Raw genomic sequence first — 16,802 nt, forward strand, 5'->3', positions numbered from 1 at the left:
TGGCAACATCACAATAGTGCTTTGAGAGGAGCAGGTACCAAGAGAGACAGAGAAACAGTGGAGTTGTCTTGGAAACCAGTTTTTTAAATCAGGCCTGTGTGTCTAACTTGTTTCAATGGGATTGAAACTGAAGTAGAGTGGAGGCTGAGAAGATTGATAGCACCCAGAGAGTTTAGTTTTCAAACCCATTTCCTACTCTAAAGATGGGACCCGGCTTTCTGGCTCATTTGGAATCCTTCAGTCCTGCTGAGTGGTTGCAATAAATGACCCAGAACTAGCAGGGTTGATTATCAACATAGTGTGTGTGGGGGGGGGCGGGGGGGGGGTCAAGGAACAAGAAGGGGGATGCCAGTCACATGGAGAGAGGGTGGAGGGAGATTGGCAGAGTGACTTTCCGACTCCAGCAGTCATCCACAAGCCAAGAATGTAACCAGTTCCCTGATGAGCACAACAACACATCTGGTCACTCTCAATCTGCCTTTGAACTATTTCAAATCCAAGTCTCTCGTTATAGACTGGAAAAAAATCTAATTCAGAGGACAAATGTGTCTTTGAATGCCTTTCCATTGGGGGCAGAAGGAGAAAAATTAAATACACAGAAAGGTTTGATAACCAAAAGGAAGGGGAAAAGGAACAAATGTGGAGACCATGTGAAGAGAAATAGAGAAAGCGAAGGAAACTGAGAGGAAAGAGGAGAGATAAATCCTGAAACTTGAAGGCGAGGGGTGTAAAGGGAGAGAGATATTGATCTATTGCTGAGAAAAAATTTCTCTTTAGGAATTCTGGACCAGGAAGTTCCATGTGGCACTGAGCATGGATAGGATACAGCAGATGCACCCGGCGTGACCCTTCTGGACCAGGTGTTCGACCTAATGGCAGCCTGGGCCCGAGTGGTGATGGCTTCTGTCCTGGTTTATTTCATCCCGGTGAGTTCAGGTGTGAAAAGGTGAGGAGAACCTTTCTTTTGATCATTTCTTTGGCTATACTGACTCTGGGAGGAGACGGATGGGATAATAACAGATTTAGTACGGAGGAGACTCAAAGATGTGTGTGTGTGTGTGTGCGTGTGTGTGTGTGTGTGTGTGTGTGTGTGTGTGTGTGTGTGTGTGTGAACAATGCCCATGGAAAGAGATTAGGACAATCAGAGATGGCACATGCTGCTGCTACACCCGGCTTTAACAAGGTTCTGAGATCCTAACTCAAGCGCTTTGCCCACTGAGCCGTCCCGCCAGTTTCAGAGGACTCTTCAATGCCATTTTAATATTCTAAACACTTTATTTTATTCCATGGTGAAAGAAAAACCTCTGAGTCGTCCATTAGCTGAGAAAAGGATGGATAGACTGGGAGATTCTGGCCAAATCCCAGGGCCAAGTCCACACAGCTAGGAAGTCTAGCAGAGAAAGAAACGGTACAGAAACTAGCCTGGATCGCATTCCTACACGGGGAGCAGGCTGTCTGCTTGGCCTCCCACACAAGTGAACTGATGTACGAAAGTACATTTTTTCTTGTATGTTCTCTTGGCTTCCTCTTTTCCTTCTCTCCTTTTCCCTTCTTTCTTTGTAACATTTTGTCCCTCCATTGCTCTTCTTGGGTGGTGAGTTACTGATATATTGAAGACTGAATTCAGTTTTCAACTGGGCAGGGGCAAGGAAGATCATCGCAATGTCCCAGGGGATCGGTCAGGAGATTTCCAGGGTGACAAACTGATATAGAAGCATTCCCCAGGAGATGCTCAGCCGCTATCCAAACCACATTTAAGATCCCCGCCCTGCCTAGAGCTTGTGCTTCATGAGAAGTAATCATGGGCAAAGGAACGCTCAGTGTCACAGCCCAGTGCAGGCCAACCCTATGGCCATAGGTCTGACAGAGCACAGCCCTGGGGGATGATTCTCTGGCTGCTGAATGATGCAGATGTGACCATTTCTCTGTCTGACATTATTTCCTTCCCCCAGCTTCCTGGAGCCAGATGCGAGGAAAACTGTGTCAACGCTGAACAGTAAGTGTCTGAGAGTTCAAGCCGGGAGGAAGGACAGACAGACAAGGCACCCACACCCAAGCATAAGCTAAAACGCCAGTACATAGCTCTGACTTCCTTTTCTACTTAAGTGGGCATCGCCTACTCGCACCGACGTGTATGTCATCCGAAGTGCTCAGAATAACCTGGCCAATAGCACGTTTTTGTAAAGCCAGTCTTCCCATCAGTGCAGCACAATTCATTAAAACACACGTAGTCAAGGAGACCTGCAAACGGCTTCTTTGGCCGTGCTTTCCAGTGACTCATCAGGGCAGACTGGGTTCAACAGCCAGTCACCGGCTTATCTATTTGGGTGATTCCCATAGTAGTATACGCACTTCAAATCCTTAGTTTCAAGTGACTACAGACAATAACAATCCAGTTCACGCTAAAGGAAAACACATATTCCGCTGCAGAATCATTTCCCAGCAGCCAGTTCTGTCAGATGTGAGGGGAATTAAGCAATTAGGGATCACCATAATTACTTGGCATGTGTATATTTGATACTGGGAATGTGACATTGAGGATTTGGACAGCTGTCATTATTTGGAATCTAATGTAGAAGTGAAAGGCTTTGAGCAAATGATGAATGTGAGAAGCAAGATGATACCCTGTTTCAGGGAAAATGCAAACTGCATTTTCTATGCAAGTGTGACCAAAGTTAGAAGGCAAGAATAGATCTCAATATACATTTAGTAGAAAGTGGTATTTTAAATTATTATTTTAGTGACAAAACTGGCATATCTTTAGAGACACACACGTTCCTTCTCTCCACCTCTGACTCTTGGTTTTAGTCTCTCCCATTCTGTCCTCCTTGTCATCCCTCCAGAGAAAGTTTACAGCTGCCGAAGCTTGTTAGCTCTCCTTGCGTGAAGCCAGCTTCTCCCTTTCCTCCCTTCCTGTTTGGTCTCAGTGCATGCACCCATCAGTTCTGTAGGCCCTTCTTAGAGGGAGGATGTTGCAAGAACTTGTGAAATATAAATTACAAATGTGACTTCTTTCATGCATGTAACTGACATTTTCCTGATATGTACATTTTATTGGTCTCACATGCATATGAACTTAATGTACGTGTCTGTTTTCAAAGTCACTTCTAAAACGTTTGTATGCCAAATGCTTTCTTGACAATTTCCATCATAGTAGCTCACAATAGTCATGCAGACATTTTCTTTTCCTTTTGTTTTATATCAGTTTGGAAAGAATTAGGTTTCATCACAGCGTTTTTCAAACAGAATTTGTTGTAATTGTTCTCTTCTCCTCTTCTCCTTTCTCAGACGCCCCCATTCATTTAATTCTTTTCACAGCCACTCTTTTTTAATGCAATTTTTTAGTGCCTAATAAAATGATTTGCACAACAATGCCATCTTTTTTTTTTTAAATTAAACTCTACTCAACTAGCTACATTGGACTTTTAAAAATGTAGGTCTTAGCTGAGCATGGTGGCACACGCAGAGGCAGATGGATCTCTGTGAGTTCAAGGCCAGTCTGATCTACAAACTGAATTCCAGTTCCAGGTTAGCCAAGGTTACAAAGTGCAACTTTCCTAAAAAAAAAAAAAAATTAGGTCTTGATGTTTTGATGTTTTTAATTATAACATAGTATTAAGTGTAACACCATGATTTTTGCAGCTCACACTATTGATTTTTAATATAACAAACTTCTTTTTTTCTCCACAGTTGTCTGTCCACCGACTGGGTTCATCTCTGGTATATATGGTAAGTTGGAGTTATATAATACCCTCAAAGAGACTTCCTTTTGTGTATTTTTTTTTAAAGTTTTTCATATGCTAATAGTATGAATAAAAACATAGCTGTATTTCACAAGTTTCCTTAGTTCATCTCTAACCTATGTGACAATATACCATGGTTTCCTATTTCAATACAATCTCTTCAGCCAAAGTCAAGAAATTAGTGTCTTTCCCCCAGCATGTGCTTACGAAACACTTTTGTACAGTGAAGTGAGAAGCAGCCCCTTCAAATTGTCTTCAGTATTGTTTGTTCTCATGACCGGCATAGTCTTGCTGAAAAAATCAGTGACTCATATATGCAAAATGAAACCCTGGGGATTAAAATCTTATTAGTGTTCTATAAAAGATGAACAATGATCAAGATCAGACATTAAGGGGTAGTTATGTCAGATCTGGGAGGCAGCTGGCCACAGCTTGGACTTGACAGTGGGCTCTTGCAGGTTGCTGGTGGTGGTTGGCGCGTTGCTTCTCCTCTGTGGCCTGACTTCAGTATGCTTCCGCTGCTGTCTGAGCCGCCCAGAAAACGGGGAAGATGGGGCCCCATCACCCTATGAAGTGACCGTCATTGCTTTTGACCACGACAGCACTCTCCAGAGTACCATCACATGTGAGTGCACTCCACTTAGAACACCCACCGAGATAGAGGGCCCAGGTTTAAAGAAGTTCTGAAAGGTACGGAGGTGTAGGGAGAACTGCCGACTAGCACTGAGTGTTTGGGAGTTCAGAGTCATTTTAATTTCCAGAAACCCATTGTGTGGTGGCCTGGGCTATCACTGATGCCTGTATTCTCAAGTTTTTGGCTGATGATAAATTGATGAACAAAGTAAAATATTGGAGCCAAGGTTCACATGACTTCCTCCCTCCCTCCCTCCCTCCCTCCCTCCCTCCCTCCCTCCCACCTCCCTCCCTCCCTCCCTCCTCCCTCCCTTCCTTTCTTTATTCCCTCCCTCCCCTCCTCCCTCTCTTGCCCTCTCTTTCTTTCTTTCAAGTATGGTCTCCTGTATCCCAGTCTGGCTCTTGATCCTCCTGCTTCCCTCCCTCCCCTCAGGAGAGCTGGAATCAAAGTGTGTACTACCGCCTCGCTACATTCTCTTTCTTTGTTTTTCTTACACTTTTTGTGATGCTGGGTCTGGAACCCAGAATCGGACACAGGCTGGACAAGCATGTTACTGATGAGATCTCCTAGACCTTTACATTGTTTTTATTTCAAGAAATGGTTGTGCCGAGTTGACCACGATATATCCTTGAATTTACACTGTAGTGTAGGCAGGTCTTAAACCTATAATCCCCCTGCCTCAGTCTCTCAAATGGTTGGGATTACAGGCCTGTACTACCTGGTCTGGCTTACACTATATTTTTTTGTATGTTTAAAAAAAATGGCGGTTTACACTTTCAGTTTGGTATTCCTCAAGCCTTGCTATGCTAAATTTTAGCCCCAACACCTCTTTGATAATTATGATAGAACATTTTCCCTCCCCTATTCTGTTTTATTTGTTTTTTTGTTTGTGTCTTTATATTTTGAGTCAGAGTCATTCTACGTAGTCCTGGCTGTCCTGAAATGCCCTGTATAGACCAGGTTGGCTTTGAACTCAGAGAATCACCTATCTCTATCTCATGAGTGTTGAGATTAAAGGCATGTTTTACATGCCCAGCTCTTCCTCTGTTCTTTATGAAATTATTCTTCCCTAAATTGAGGAACAAAGTCAAGTTAGAACAACATAGGATAAGACACATATCATAAATAAGAGCAACATAATCTGTGACTAATAAATGACAAATACGGCAGAAATAAGTATTTGAAAGGGCTTTGTGCCCTGTGGTAGTAGCTCATGCCTTTAATCCCAGCACTCAGGAGGCAGAAACAGGTGTTTTTCCATGAGTTCTGGGCCAGCCTGGTCTACAGAACTAGTTCCAGGACAATCAGGGCTTCACAAAGAAATCCTGTCTCAAAAAAAAAAAAAAAAAAAAAAAAAAAGGCTGGGTTGTAATATTCAGAGGCTAGTACAAAGGGATCTAAATCTGAAGGTGGAGCTGGCGTGGAACTCAGGAGAATAGTGCTTGCCTAGCTTGTGTGAGGATATGGGCTTGATTTCTAGCACAGCAAAATAGGAATAACCTGGAAGGAGGATTGAACTGTGCAAATGCAACTCAGATTATTCAGACAGCGGGGAAAGCAGGTTCTTCTGGCAGGGTGCAAAGTTAGTTAAATATCTTTGAAGGGTTTTTTTAAACTTTGCCAAAAGTTATGACAATGTGTTTAGAAGTGGGTTAAAGACAAAGAAAAGTTGGATGTGATGTAAATCTCTAGTGTCTGAGGATATTACCTTGTAAGCCATCATCTCTACACCAACTGTCCTCTTCTCTCAGCCCTTCAGTCTGTGTTTGGCCCTGCAGCTCGGAGAATACTGGCCGTGACCCACGCACACAGCTCCCTGGGCCAGCTGCACTCCTCTCTGGACACACTTCCAGGCTATGAGGAAGCTCTTGGCATGAGCCGTTTCACGGTGGCAAGGTGTGGGCAGAAAGCGCCTGACTTACCCTCGGTACCAGAGGAAAAGCAGCTGCCTCCCACAAGGAAGGACTCTTCTCAGACAGAACTCCCATCACAATGATGGGAATGTTGATGGTATTCCTAATATCCAAGACATCCTTAGAGTTGGGAAAGATCCCCAGATATATAGAATGTTTTCTTTGGTACCACCCAGAAAGTTCAGGATACCACCTAGACATTGGTGTGTCAGCAAGATAGGTTCTCACTCTTCATTTACAACAATATATTTTTTCTAATACACAATTGGAATTCTAACTTCTTATCCAATGGTCAAAATTTACAACTCACCTCTAGCTATATTGATTACTACCAAAGCAGGGGAGCACTAAGGTGTCTTGAATTCCTTCAACTATGGCATGCATACAAAGTTCCTTTAACCCAGATGATACCGCAAATTGCTCTTCTCTCTGCTTGACTGTGGTAACCTTGAAGGGAAACACAATGCAAGCATAACCGTTGATGTTAGTGCACCAAACACATGCATCTTTTCTTCTAGGGAGCAACCAACATTATGCTGAACAATGATGGCCACTTACACATCATATAATACCAACCTGGACTTGTAGATTACAGGGCTGGGGGTACTGATAAGAGTGGAGAGACTATAATATAGTGTGTGCCACATGTCAAAACCTTTCTACCATTTTGGCCCTACATAAAGTGTGAAACATGGCATAGAGAACAGTAATGGTCCTAAAAACTCTTTAGAGCCTTGTCCTGCAAACACTAGTACACACACACACACACACACACACACACACAGAGGCTTGTACACATGATCTTTTTAGACTCTGAAAGAAAGCATTGCTTTGCTTCTTTCCTTCCTGTTTCAGGATGTAAAGCCTTCACCCTGTGAAGTCTAGAGAGACTCATACTGGGCTCTAGAGGTGGTCCTTACTGCCACCTAGTGGAGCTATGGTTGATAATGCATTCCCTTCCTTGAGCTCCTCTGCACCCACCTCTCCAATTCTCAAAGTACTAAATGCTACCTTAAGCCTGGAACCTGCTGAGTGAGTAGGGCCAAGCTATCTTGGTCACATACTACCTTCTAAAATATTGTCATTGCAATCAAAGAAGTGAGACGTACCCTGGGAAAACTACCGAGAAAAGTTACTGAAATCTTGGAAGGATTTTCTCCTCTGTAAATTAGACGTTATTGTGCACAACAAAGAACACAAACACCCAAGGCGTGATTTGTAAAGTGTGTGTTACTTATTATTTTTCCTGTTGTCACCCGCTCTTCAGTGCCCTGCAGTGACTCCACTGAGAATTATGTTCTGCTTTGTCCCTTCTTCCTATCTGCTGTTATTGTAAAGTCATACCTAAAGTGACTTTATTTCATCAATAAAAATGTCTTGATTGAGATAAACAGCCAAAAAATTTAAGTGATCCTTCTGAACATGCTCTGCAGAGGGGTATTTGAGAAAACGGCTTGTTTTGTAGGTGACTATCTGGGGTACTCTGGGGAGAAGTTCAGACCTAGGGAAGCACTGATTAGTGCTGCACCTCATTAGATATATTCTGGCAATGTTCACTGAAGCCCAGAGGGAAAAGCATCGTATGTGAGTATAACCTGCTAGTGATCCTAGTGATCAGAACTCCTGCATCACTGAGCAGAGTAGAGTGCCTCATGAAGCTGTTGACATTCGTCACTTGTTAGTAGCACCTAAGGTGGCCTTATTTTACCACCGCCACCAAGTAAGCCATCCAGTCACCGTGCATTCCACAAGATATTTTTCACTTTCTTCCCCTTCTTTTTCATCTTTTCTTTTGAGATGGTACTTTGCTGTACGGACCAGGGTAGTCTCCCAGTTCCTGTGCAGGCCAACTTCCTGCCTAACGCTGTCCCTTAAGAGCCAGGATTAAGTCCCGGGTTTGCCATGTGGCTCGTGGCTTACCAGCATCTTCACATGCTGCTTGTCATGGTGCATCTGGCAGTGTCTCTCTCTCAGCCTTCCACTTCCCAAGGTATAGATTTATAGAAATGGATTAATTTAAGCTGTAAGGAAAGTTAGCAAGAAGCCTGCCACGGCCACACAGTTTGTAACCAATATAAGTCTCTGTGTTTACTTGTTTGGGTCTGAACAGCTGTGGGACTGGCAGGTGAGAGAGATTTGTCCTGACTGTGGGCCAGGCAGGAAAACTCTAGCTACAAATGGCGTCCAACGTGGGGCAAGAGTTTCCACCTAAAACCTGAGAAAAGATTCTAAAATGGAGCTAAAAACAGCTTCCTAATTGTCTCTCTCAAATGAGCGGCAGCTGCCAGTTTGAGCTACTGGTGGGTTCCTAGTGTGCACGCTCGACCTGCTGTATGGCGAGAATGTGCCACTCTGCAAGTGGCACATTAAGCTGCATGGTAGATTTAGCCTTTGCTAGTACAAAAAAAAAAAGAAGTTTTTGGGCTACATGCTTCTTAGATAAAAGCATAGACCCACGATAGCTCCCAGAGCTGGTGGAAAACATACCACCACCATGTTGGGAAGCTGAGGTGCAGTTTAAAGCAATAGATTCACAATAAGACAGATTCAGATATAATAGTTTAAAATGTGTGTAAAATATACGTAGGCTTGAAAGAGACAAAAAAGGTGATAATACAGTTATAGAAACAAATACATAGTTTTAAAAAATAAAATCTTTAAAGAGACAGTAAAATTAATATAAAAAATAAGCCACTTAAAGATGAATATTACACAGAGAATCTGGATTGTGTTGTCTTTGGGATTTTTAACTGCAGAAAAACATTTGATCATAAAAGATGCTGAGTTAAACCAATATGTATATTTTAAAGATACCTTGACTTCAAAATTTGGATGTAAGGATGTGTTGCTTTGGAAAGGAGACTCTGCTTTTGTTCCCACAGAAAGCCAGAGGCTATGGATTTGTTCCAGATTACGATACATCATGTTTGACCAGCCAAGACCCCCTGAAAGGTCTCCGATAACACCATGGCCCAGATGATCCAACATCCAGAATGGTTTGAAGCCATCTGGCTCAGACAATACAGCCTCATGGACTATTCCATAATCCTAAAATTTTCTTTGTGTCCCCATAAGATACAGCACCCCACTCCAGCAGGAAGTAGTAAGAGAAGCTACGCCCAAATTCCAAATTATATATAATTTTTCTTTGTTAAGGTTAAAACCTTCCTTTTTGAAAAAAAAAGGTGGGGGAGTGCTGTGGGATGTTCTGTATGGCAAATGTGTTGCTCTGATTGGTCAATAAATAAAACACTGATTGGCCAGTGGCCAGGCAGGAAGTATAGGTGGGACCAACAGAGAGGAGAAAAGAAAGAACAGGAAGGTGGAGGGAGACACTGCCAGCCGCCATGATGACAAACAGCATGTGAAGATGCCGGTAAGCCATGAGCCATGTGGCAAGGTATAGATTTATAGAAATGGATTAATTTAAGCTGTAAGAAAAGTTAGCAAGAAGCTTGCCACGGCCATAAGTTTGTAATCAATATAAGTCTCCGTGTTTACTTGTTTGGGTCTGAGCAGCTGTGGGACTGGCAAGTGAGAGAGATTTGTCCTGACTGTGGGCCAGGCAGGAAAACTCTAGCTACAGGTGTGTGTAAAATGACAGCAATTATCTCTTTTTTAATCATATTCTTAGCTGTGTCCAAGTTGTAATCAGTCAGGAAACAAAGATGCTGATTGTTCTCAGTGTCTCCCCGTCTCCTTTGAATCAGTGGAGATTCACTGGCTTCTCTTTCTCAACCCACATAAAAGTATTACAGATTTACTCTGCATCCTCTACTGCTTACTCTGGAGTTTCTTGGGGGTGACTATAATGTTTTTTCTTCACTTCACGTTGATCCAAACTACAGATCGTGCAAACAGTCAAAACTGAGTCTAGTGTGATGCTTGTATGCGAAAGACTGTCCCTATCTATACAGTAGGACAAAGAGACCCTGACAGTCCAAGGCTCCTCTTGTTACAGGAGTCATCAGTAGGTAAGAACCCAGGCCCTGAAGGCTATAACAGTCTAGGTTTTGCATCTGACCTTCATAGGTCAATTCCCACCCCAAGTCCACCTTCCAGGCCCTAAAATGAGATTTAGGCTTAAACAGAGGGCCAGAGGTGTTCAATCTGGGCCCTAAGCAATCAGAGCCTACCCATAATCACCGATTCCTGTCTTTCCTATATGGCAGTCTGGCACATTTTTGGTACTGGAGACCAATTCTTCTTCTGGTTGGAGCTAGGATACCTTTGCCTTTTCCTCTCCCATAATGAGGTTTCAGGGAAATTTCTCATTTCTTGGGGTACATGGTCAATAGCTTGTCTGTCAAAGGGGGGCACACAGTGCCTGTTTAGAATAGCTTAATTCCTTCGAGGAGGTTTAAATGTGTGGGGAGTCCTGAAACAGGCATCTACTCATTCACATGAGGACGACACAGACTCTGCTTTGTGAGGAGTGAGAGTATGAGAGGAGTGAACTGGGCCAGAGTGAGTAACTCTCTATGGAGGGCAGGCAAGCAGAAGCACAAGTTACTCTCCTGTGGCCTGCCTCTAGTTCAGGCCTGTACTATAGATTCTTAACTAAGTTGGCCATATGCATGTGGCTCTACCGTCCTTATTAGAGGGTTTTAGATTAGAGTTTAGAAAGAAAATAAACAATGCATTGTTTAGCAAGTCTGGAGATCATGAATTTTTCTTTACCATTCTTTGGTTAAAATACAATCAGCTAGATGGTAATAAAGAAGCCAGAATGGAAAATGTGTCCTTGAGCAAGCAGAGTGGGAAAATAGTTGCATTGAATTATGGGTTGTTCCAGAAGTATCAAGTGTTAACTCTGGAAAATATTTGACTTGCCCTGTCTGAGTAATGTTGGCCGTCATCCTTCCATTGGCACACACACCTTAGACAACCCCAAATTGCACCATTTTCCACCCCAGAACTCCTCACAAACTTAATGTTTGAAAAGGGTACCAGGAAATGAGTATCTGAATTTCAAGATGAGAAGTAATAAAATTTTAAATACCAAATGAGCAATAGAAGGACAGTTTCTGTGACAAGTAAAGACTAAGAGAAAATTAATAACAATAATAAGTAGAAAACAGAAGAAAGAAAATTTGAATTGTAGAAAATAGTAAAAATTCTGAGAATGGCAAAGTAGAATGAGTCCTGGAAGAGAAGTTGGAATTGTTTTAAGATAGTAAAACTGACCATGAGTTCTTTGGACTTTGTCCTGTCTTGGACAACAGCCTTTGTAAGTATTTGAAGAAGGGGAAGGGATAATATTACTCTTTTGGTTATGTTCCTCTGATGAAAAGGTGAACACAAGAAAGGAAATTCAGAAGGGGTGTGGCCATTGGCTGCTGGACCACCCCAAGGTACCACTGCTTTAGTTTAGATGATGAAAGCTTAAAGTTCTGAGATTAGGCAGACCAAATTAAAGGCCTTTCTTTACATCAGATTCTAGGTGTTCACCTTTGAATGTGAATGATGTCCCTGTTCCTGCTTAGTGGCTCTAGTGCTCCAAGAATCTAGACTTCTCAGGATTTCCACTTTATATACAATGTTTCTCTACCAGGGTCTTCCTTATAGTTGAATACTGGTCCCTCTCCTCTATGATACTAATCATGATGACTATGTAAGTGGTAAAGTTGAATTATCCTCTCCTCCAGGCAGCAATAAATACAGGACCAATTTGGAGAGATAAATTTTATATTGAGACAAATAATTTTGATCAGACCAGTTTAGTGGAGAGCAGGAAAAAGATCATTAATGATTAAAGTTCTGAAACCAGGCTCCGAGTGTTAAATTTCCGAGTCTGTCCTTTAATCTCTGCCCCAGTGTTGGGACAGATACTTGATTATTCTGGGTTCTAAATTACTTCATTGATGATTAAATAGTGACACAATGAGTATGTCTGCACTTAGCACAGGAACATAAGGAAAATCCAGTCTATAGTAGTGCATGAGTATTAATATATCCGTAATTAGTCACTTGTGTTATCTTGTAGACACCCACCCCATTGTTTTAAGTTCTGTTTTCTTTATCCAGTGTCTTTTCCTTTCTTGACTGGTTTCTGTACACTGGATCCATTTCCTGAAAATGTGTACATGAGAAAGAAATGTTTGGATGACCTCCACGTCACCAGTGTCCTGACCTACCTCCACACTTGAAGACTAGTTTGGCTTGATGAGAAATTCTAGGAATAAAATTATTTCCTTTAGATTTTAAAGGCACAGTAAGATTTAGATGAATTCTGGATTCTATCATTTTCTCTGCTCATTCTGAGACTCTTCTTAGGTGACATGGGAGTTGGTGCTTGTGGCTTTCTGAGGATCAGGGAGGTTTCATAGCATAAACCCTTGACCAAACTGACTCCAAGACAAGAGGCAAGGAAGGAGTGGTAGAGTAGGAAATGAGATCCTGACACCCATGTGGTAGTGTCTGTTAGGGAGGGATTCGTAGACACTGTCTCAGGAGAATGCCTGCCTTTTTCTGTGGAAGGGGAAAGGCTGCTGTGTTTCTGTTTTATTATACCCCAGTACTTTTCAACAGAAGAGCACCTAAAGATAAATCCAATCACCAGATGGCAACTCCCCACATGGTTCAAAAGAACCCCAATGGTTCAACAGAGTCCCCAAGAAAGCAGGGAAGCAAAGCCTGAAGTCCACAGATCAAGAAGATAGTATCAAGGGTCAGATTTTTGTGAGAATCCTAAACGCAATCCCAAGTTTCACCAAGTGTGGGTAGAAAATAGTCAATGCTGAACTGGAAGAGGATAACAGTTCTGGAGGAAGTTACTACAGCAGCTGCTGGGAAAGTCCATTTTTCTACCTTGCGTCAGCTCATTGTGTGTCTTGTTCCTTCATGGATGCCATTTGTTACCAAACTTGGGGTCACAACCTTCGTCCCAATTCTGGTCTAGTCACCCATCCTCAATAGCCAATAGAAAGAACCAAATCAATAGTGAGAGCAGATAATGGAGACTTATTGAATGTGGCCACATTGGGATAGAGGGACAAAGCTCCAGCAAACCCTTCAAGTCCATCTTCAGGGTCCTGAAGCAGGGTCAAAGTTTAAATAAAGGGCCAAGATATGTATGTCTAATGAGTCCCAGGTGAAGTGAGGTCCACCACACCACCATTATTATCTGGTTTCAGTCTCATCCTGGAAGGTCATGAGACAAGTTAGTAGAACTGTTTGAAATCTGTTCCCTTTACAAATTCCTCCTTTAGTTTGTGACTTTTCTGTCTCCTAGCATGAGATTCCTGGGAAAATGGCCATTTGGGGGTCCACTGTTTCAATAGTGTGATAGACTGAGAGACACATGTCTCTTCATTTCTTCATTTCTGCCAGATTGCTTCTAGTGTGTTCTTATTGCTGAGGTGGCCACTGGTTGCCATGAGGTGATAAGGCAGAGGGGTACTGCCTGGGGTGTGTCCAAGCCATCAAAGGAAGAGAATACTAGTTTGGTTAGTCTGAGTATCAGTCTGGTCTGACTGAGGCGTTTCCTGTGGCTAGAGATTGTCTAAGCCCAGAAGGGAGAGCTTTTCCAATAGGGTTGCTATATGAAACCAGGACCCTGAATGCCAATAGGACTCTCTCAAACTATCTGTCTACCTTATCTTTCTGAATGTCACGTTTGTTTCTCTTATCTAGTGTCTACCTGAGACTAAAAAAACATTGGTTATTTGGTATAGTCCCTCCAAATCCATTTACTGATTAATCCCCCCCAATTCCCTCCATTCACCAAGATGGGCTATTGAGAGCTGAGGCCTCTGGGAGATGATCAAGTCATGAGGGCATAGACCTCATAATAGGGATTGGTTCCCTTATGAAAAAGAGGCCTAACAGAGACATCTCATTCTTTTCTGTGGGCCCCACCTCCTGAATTTCAGGATGTCCTTCAGCCTCCCAAGACAGTATCACCCAGTGTGAACTAAGTGCACAGAGCCTGTAAGGATGTGTTGCATCCAAACTGTGCCAGCAATCTTGAAGCAAAATCTGAAGTGCATCTATGGAAGAGCAGAGAATTAAACTTTTCTAAGGAATGGACTTTCTTCAAAAGACTACAGGCTGATAGCTGGATACGGTGAAGAGATAGGACACAGTGGAAGATCAGCTTTAGTACATTTATTTTGGCATTGCTGTCTGTCTTTGCACCACCCACAAGTGATGAAAACAAGATTAAACGCCATGAGGAAGGAGCATGGGTGATAATAGTGGCTTTAACGCGTGTCCGTGAGCTTTTCACATCTCCCCTGTACTGAGACACTGTCCTGAATCTGAGCAGCATCGTGTGTAAAATAATGAAGCCATTGCCTCAGGGTGCTAAACACATCAGTGAGATGTCAGAGCGCTCACTGTGTCTGGGAAGGAGACATTAGGGGCAAGAAAGGATCCTGGCATGGGCATCAGTAAGTCTCAGTCACAGGATCTTTAGCATTTGTTTTGTAGGTAACCATTTACTTAAAACTTAAAAAAACAAACTTTTTAAAAGTCTTTAACAATTTTCTGACGATTGACAGTAACATCTCTAGTTCCATCTAGATCAGTACCCTAATTCTGGTTTTTATTCATCCACATACACGATAACAGAAATTATAAACAGAAGAAATGAAACAACTTTATATTCAGTTTCAAGTTCTAGTGCCTGGCTGAGGAAAATTATGAAATGTATTGGATGTGAGGCATATAACTCTGGGAATAAACTCTGTGCAGTGTTACCTAATTGTAGAGGTACTGGTAATTTTCAAGATGTAGTGTGATGATTGACATGTTCACATTCAGAAGGGAAATGCAGTACTTTCAAACAGGAAGAAAACAGTTGAAGCCGTGGGTATGATGGTATTGCTGGTACTAGCCTGAAATCCTCTACAAGAGTGAATATGCATAAAAAACCAAGAAGTTTCAGCCTCATAAACCTAAAAGCCAGAGTGGTACATGAAGCCTTTGGAGTGGCTACATGAGAAAATGTGATCTTTTTAACACTGCATTTTTTCTGGTTAAAGGAATTTTAAGCTATTTTTAAAAATCTGGTTGAATGTTAATTTATAAATATACCTCTGTGCAACATTTTAAAGAACCTTCTGAGGACAAATAGTAAAATTGTAGAAACAGATACATTTTGTATTTTTTAAGTGATTTTTGTTTTATTTTGTGTGGGTGTTCTGCTGACATGTATATATATGCACCATGAGCATGCAGTGTACAGCAGAGGCCAGAAGAGGGGATCAGATCCCCTGGAACTGAAGTTACAGACTGTCCTGAGCTGTCTTGTGGTCGCTGGAAATCAAACCCTGGTTCCCTGGAATAGCAACCAGGGCTCTTAACTGCCGAACTACCTCTCCAGCTCCTAATACATTTAGAAAACCCTCATAGGTGATTAACTAACATTCCATCTTTTATTTTTCATGTACTCCATACATTGTCACTAGACTGAAGAACTGCCCTTCAATTAATTGAGATTGTACATTTTATGAAAAAAAAAAATGAAGGTCACTCAGAAAACAACCGTATTATTATTTTAATCCCCAGTTTCGTCTCAAATGGTTGTAAAGTTTTCTTCTGAAGAATTTGATTGTACTTGAGTCAAAGGTAAAATGCTTAACTAGGTATTAAACTATTTTCAACTTGAAAATAAGGCCTGAAAATTATTAATATAAACATAACAATGTGATGCATTAACTCATCCGTCTTTATATGTAGGGACAATTCAAAGATTCCTAGGAGAACAAGAAGCGGTCTACGCATTTTATTTTCTTGTTTCGGTAGTTAAATTTAGTTCATTTGTTTTGTAGACGTTTTAAGGCCAAGCCACTAAGAGTAATTTGGGAAAAAAAAAGAAAGAAAGAAAGAAAAAAAGAAAAAAAAAGCAGGCGACAAAGGCTGCTTGCCTGGTACCATTTACAAATTATTCTAGTTGCACAGCACGAAGCATCCTCGACCTCTATCTTCACCATGTTTGATGCTTCCCAAATCTAGGTCTGGAGAGTCACTGCCAGTAGGATCAGTAGACTGACCCAGCATCCAAAGATTCCCAGTGGGAAACCCGGTATGCCAGAGGGACCTGGCCTGGCTGACCCTTTCTGTACCGCTTAGGGTCTTCCACTTCGCGTGCCAACCAGGGCTTTTGGTTCCCATGAAGCCTTTTCATCAGGACAACAACCCTGCAGGTGATACCCATCCCCCAGGAAAGTATTGTTAGGGGGACCATAGTCACCTAAACTGCTTGACCTCTGTGTTTTCAAGAACCCAGGACCACACTTCTGGGCGAACAGGATAAAGTGAATGGAATCGTCTCTCTTTTGAACATGCTTAAAGCCGGGTGTTCATCGCTGGCATTGCTTCCCCTAACCGTGATGACTTAATGTTCTTCACCTTTACACGTTCTTCAAATCCCTGAGTCACGCTCTGTTTATGTTGTCTCAGTACCAACTCCAGCACAGGTCCAAACCAAAGGACGCCAGAGAGGCGAGGAAGAGCTGGGGTGGAGAAGCCAGGCCAGCCACGGGTGCCAGGCAAAGGTCAAAATGC

General features: G+C 42.3%; 1 protein-coding gene across 2 annotated transcripts; it reads left to right on the forward strand.

Annotated features, from left to right (window-relative positions):
* The first annotated feature begins 800 nt into the window (after positions 1–800).
* Tmem52b (transmembrane protein 52B) lies at positions 801–6,887 on the forward strand. 2 transcript variants are annotated; one of them, XM_052722202.1, is made up of 5 exons: positions 801–926; positions 1,953–1,996; positions 3,691–3,729; positions 4,202–4,368; positions 6,129–6,887. In XM_052722202.1, exons 1-5 carry the CDS (start codon positions 873–875, stop codon positions 6,371–6,373), a joined length of 549 nt encoding a protein of 182 aa, XP_052578162.1. In that variant the 5' UTR covers positions 801–872; the 3' UTR covers positions 6,374–6,887. The 2 variants fall into 2 exon arrangements, with proteins under 2 accessions (XP_052578162.1, XP_052578164.1); XM_052722204.1 differs by lacking the exon at positions 3,691–3,729.
* Positions 6,888–16,802: the final 9,915 nt, after the last annotated feature.

Source organism: Peromyscus californicus, unplaced genomic scaffold (assembly GCF_007827085.1).
Source record: "Peromyscus californicus insignis strain IS unplaced genomic scaffold, ASM782708v3 Scaffold_6__1_contigs__length_162567912, whole genome shotgun sequence".
In the NCBI taxonomy this organism is placed as follows: Eukaryota; Metazoa; Chordata; class Mammalia; order Rodentia; family Cricetidae; genus Peromyscus; species Peromyscus californicus.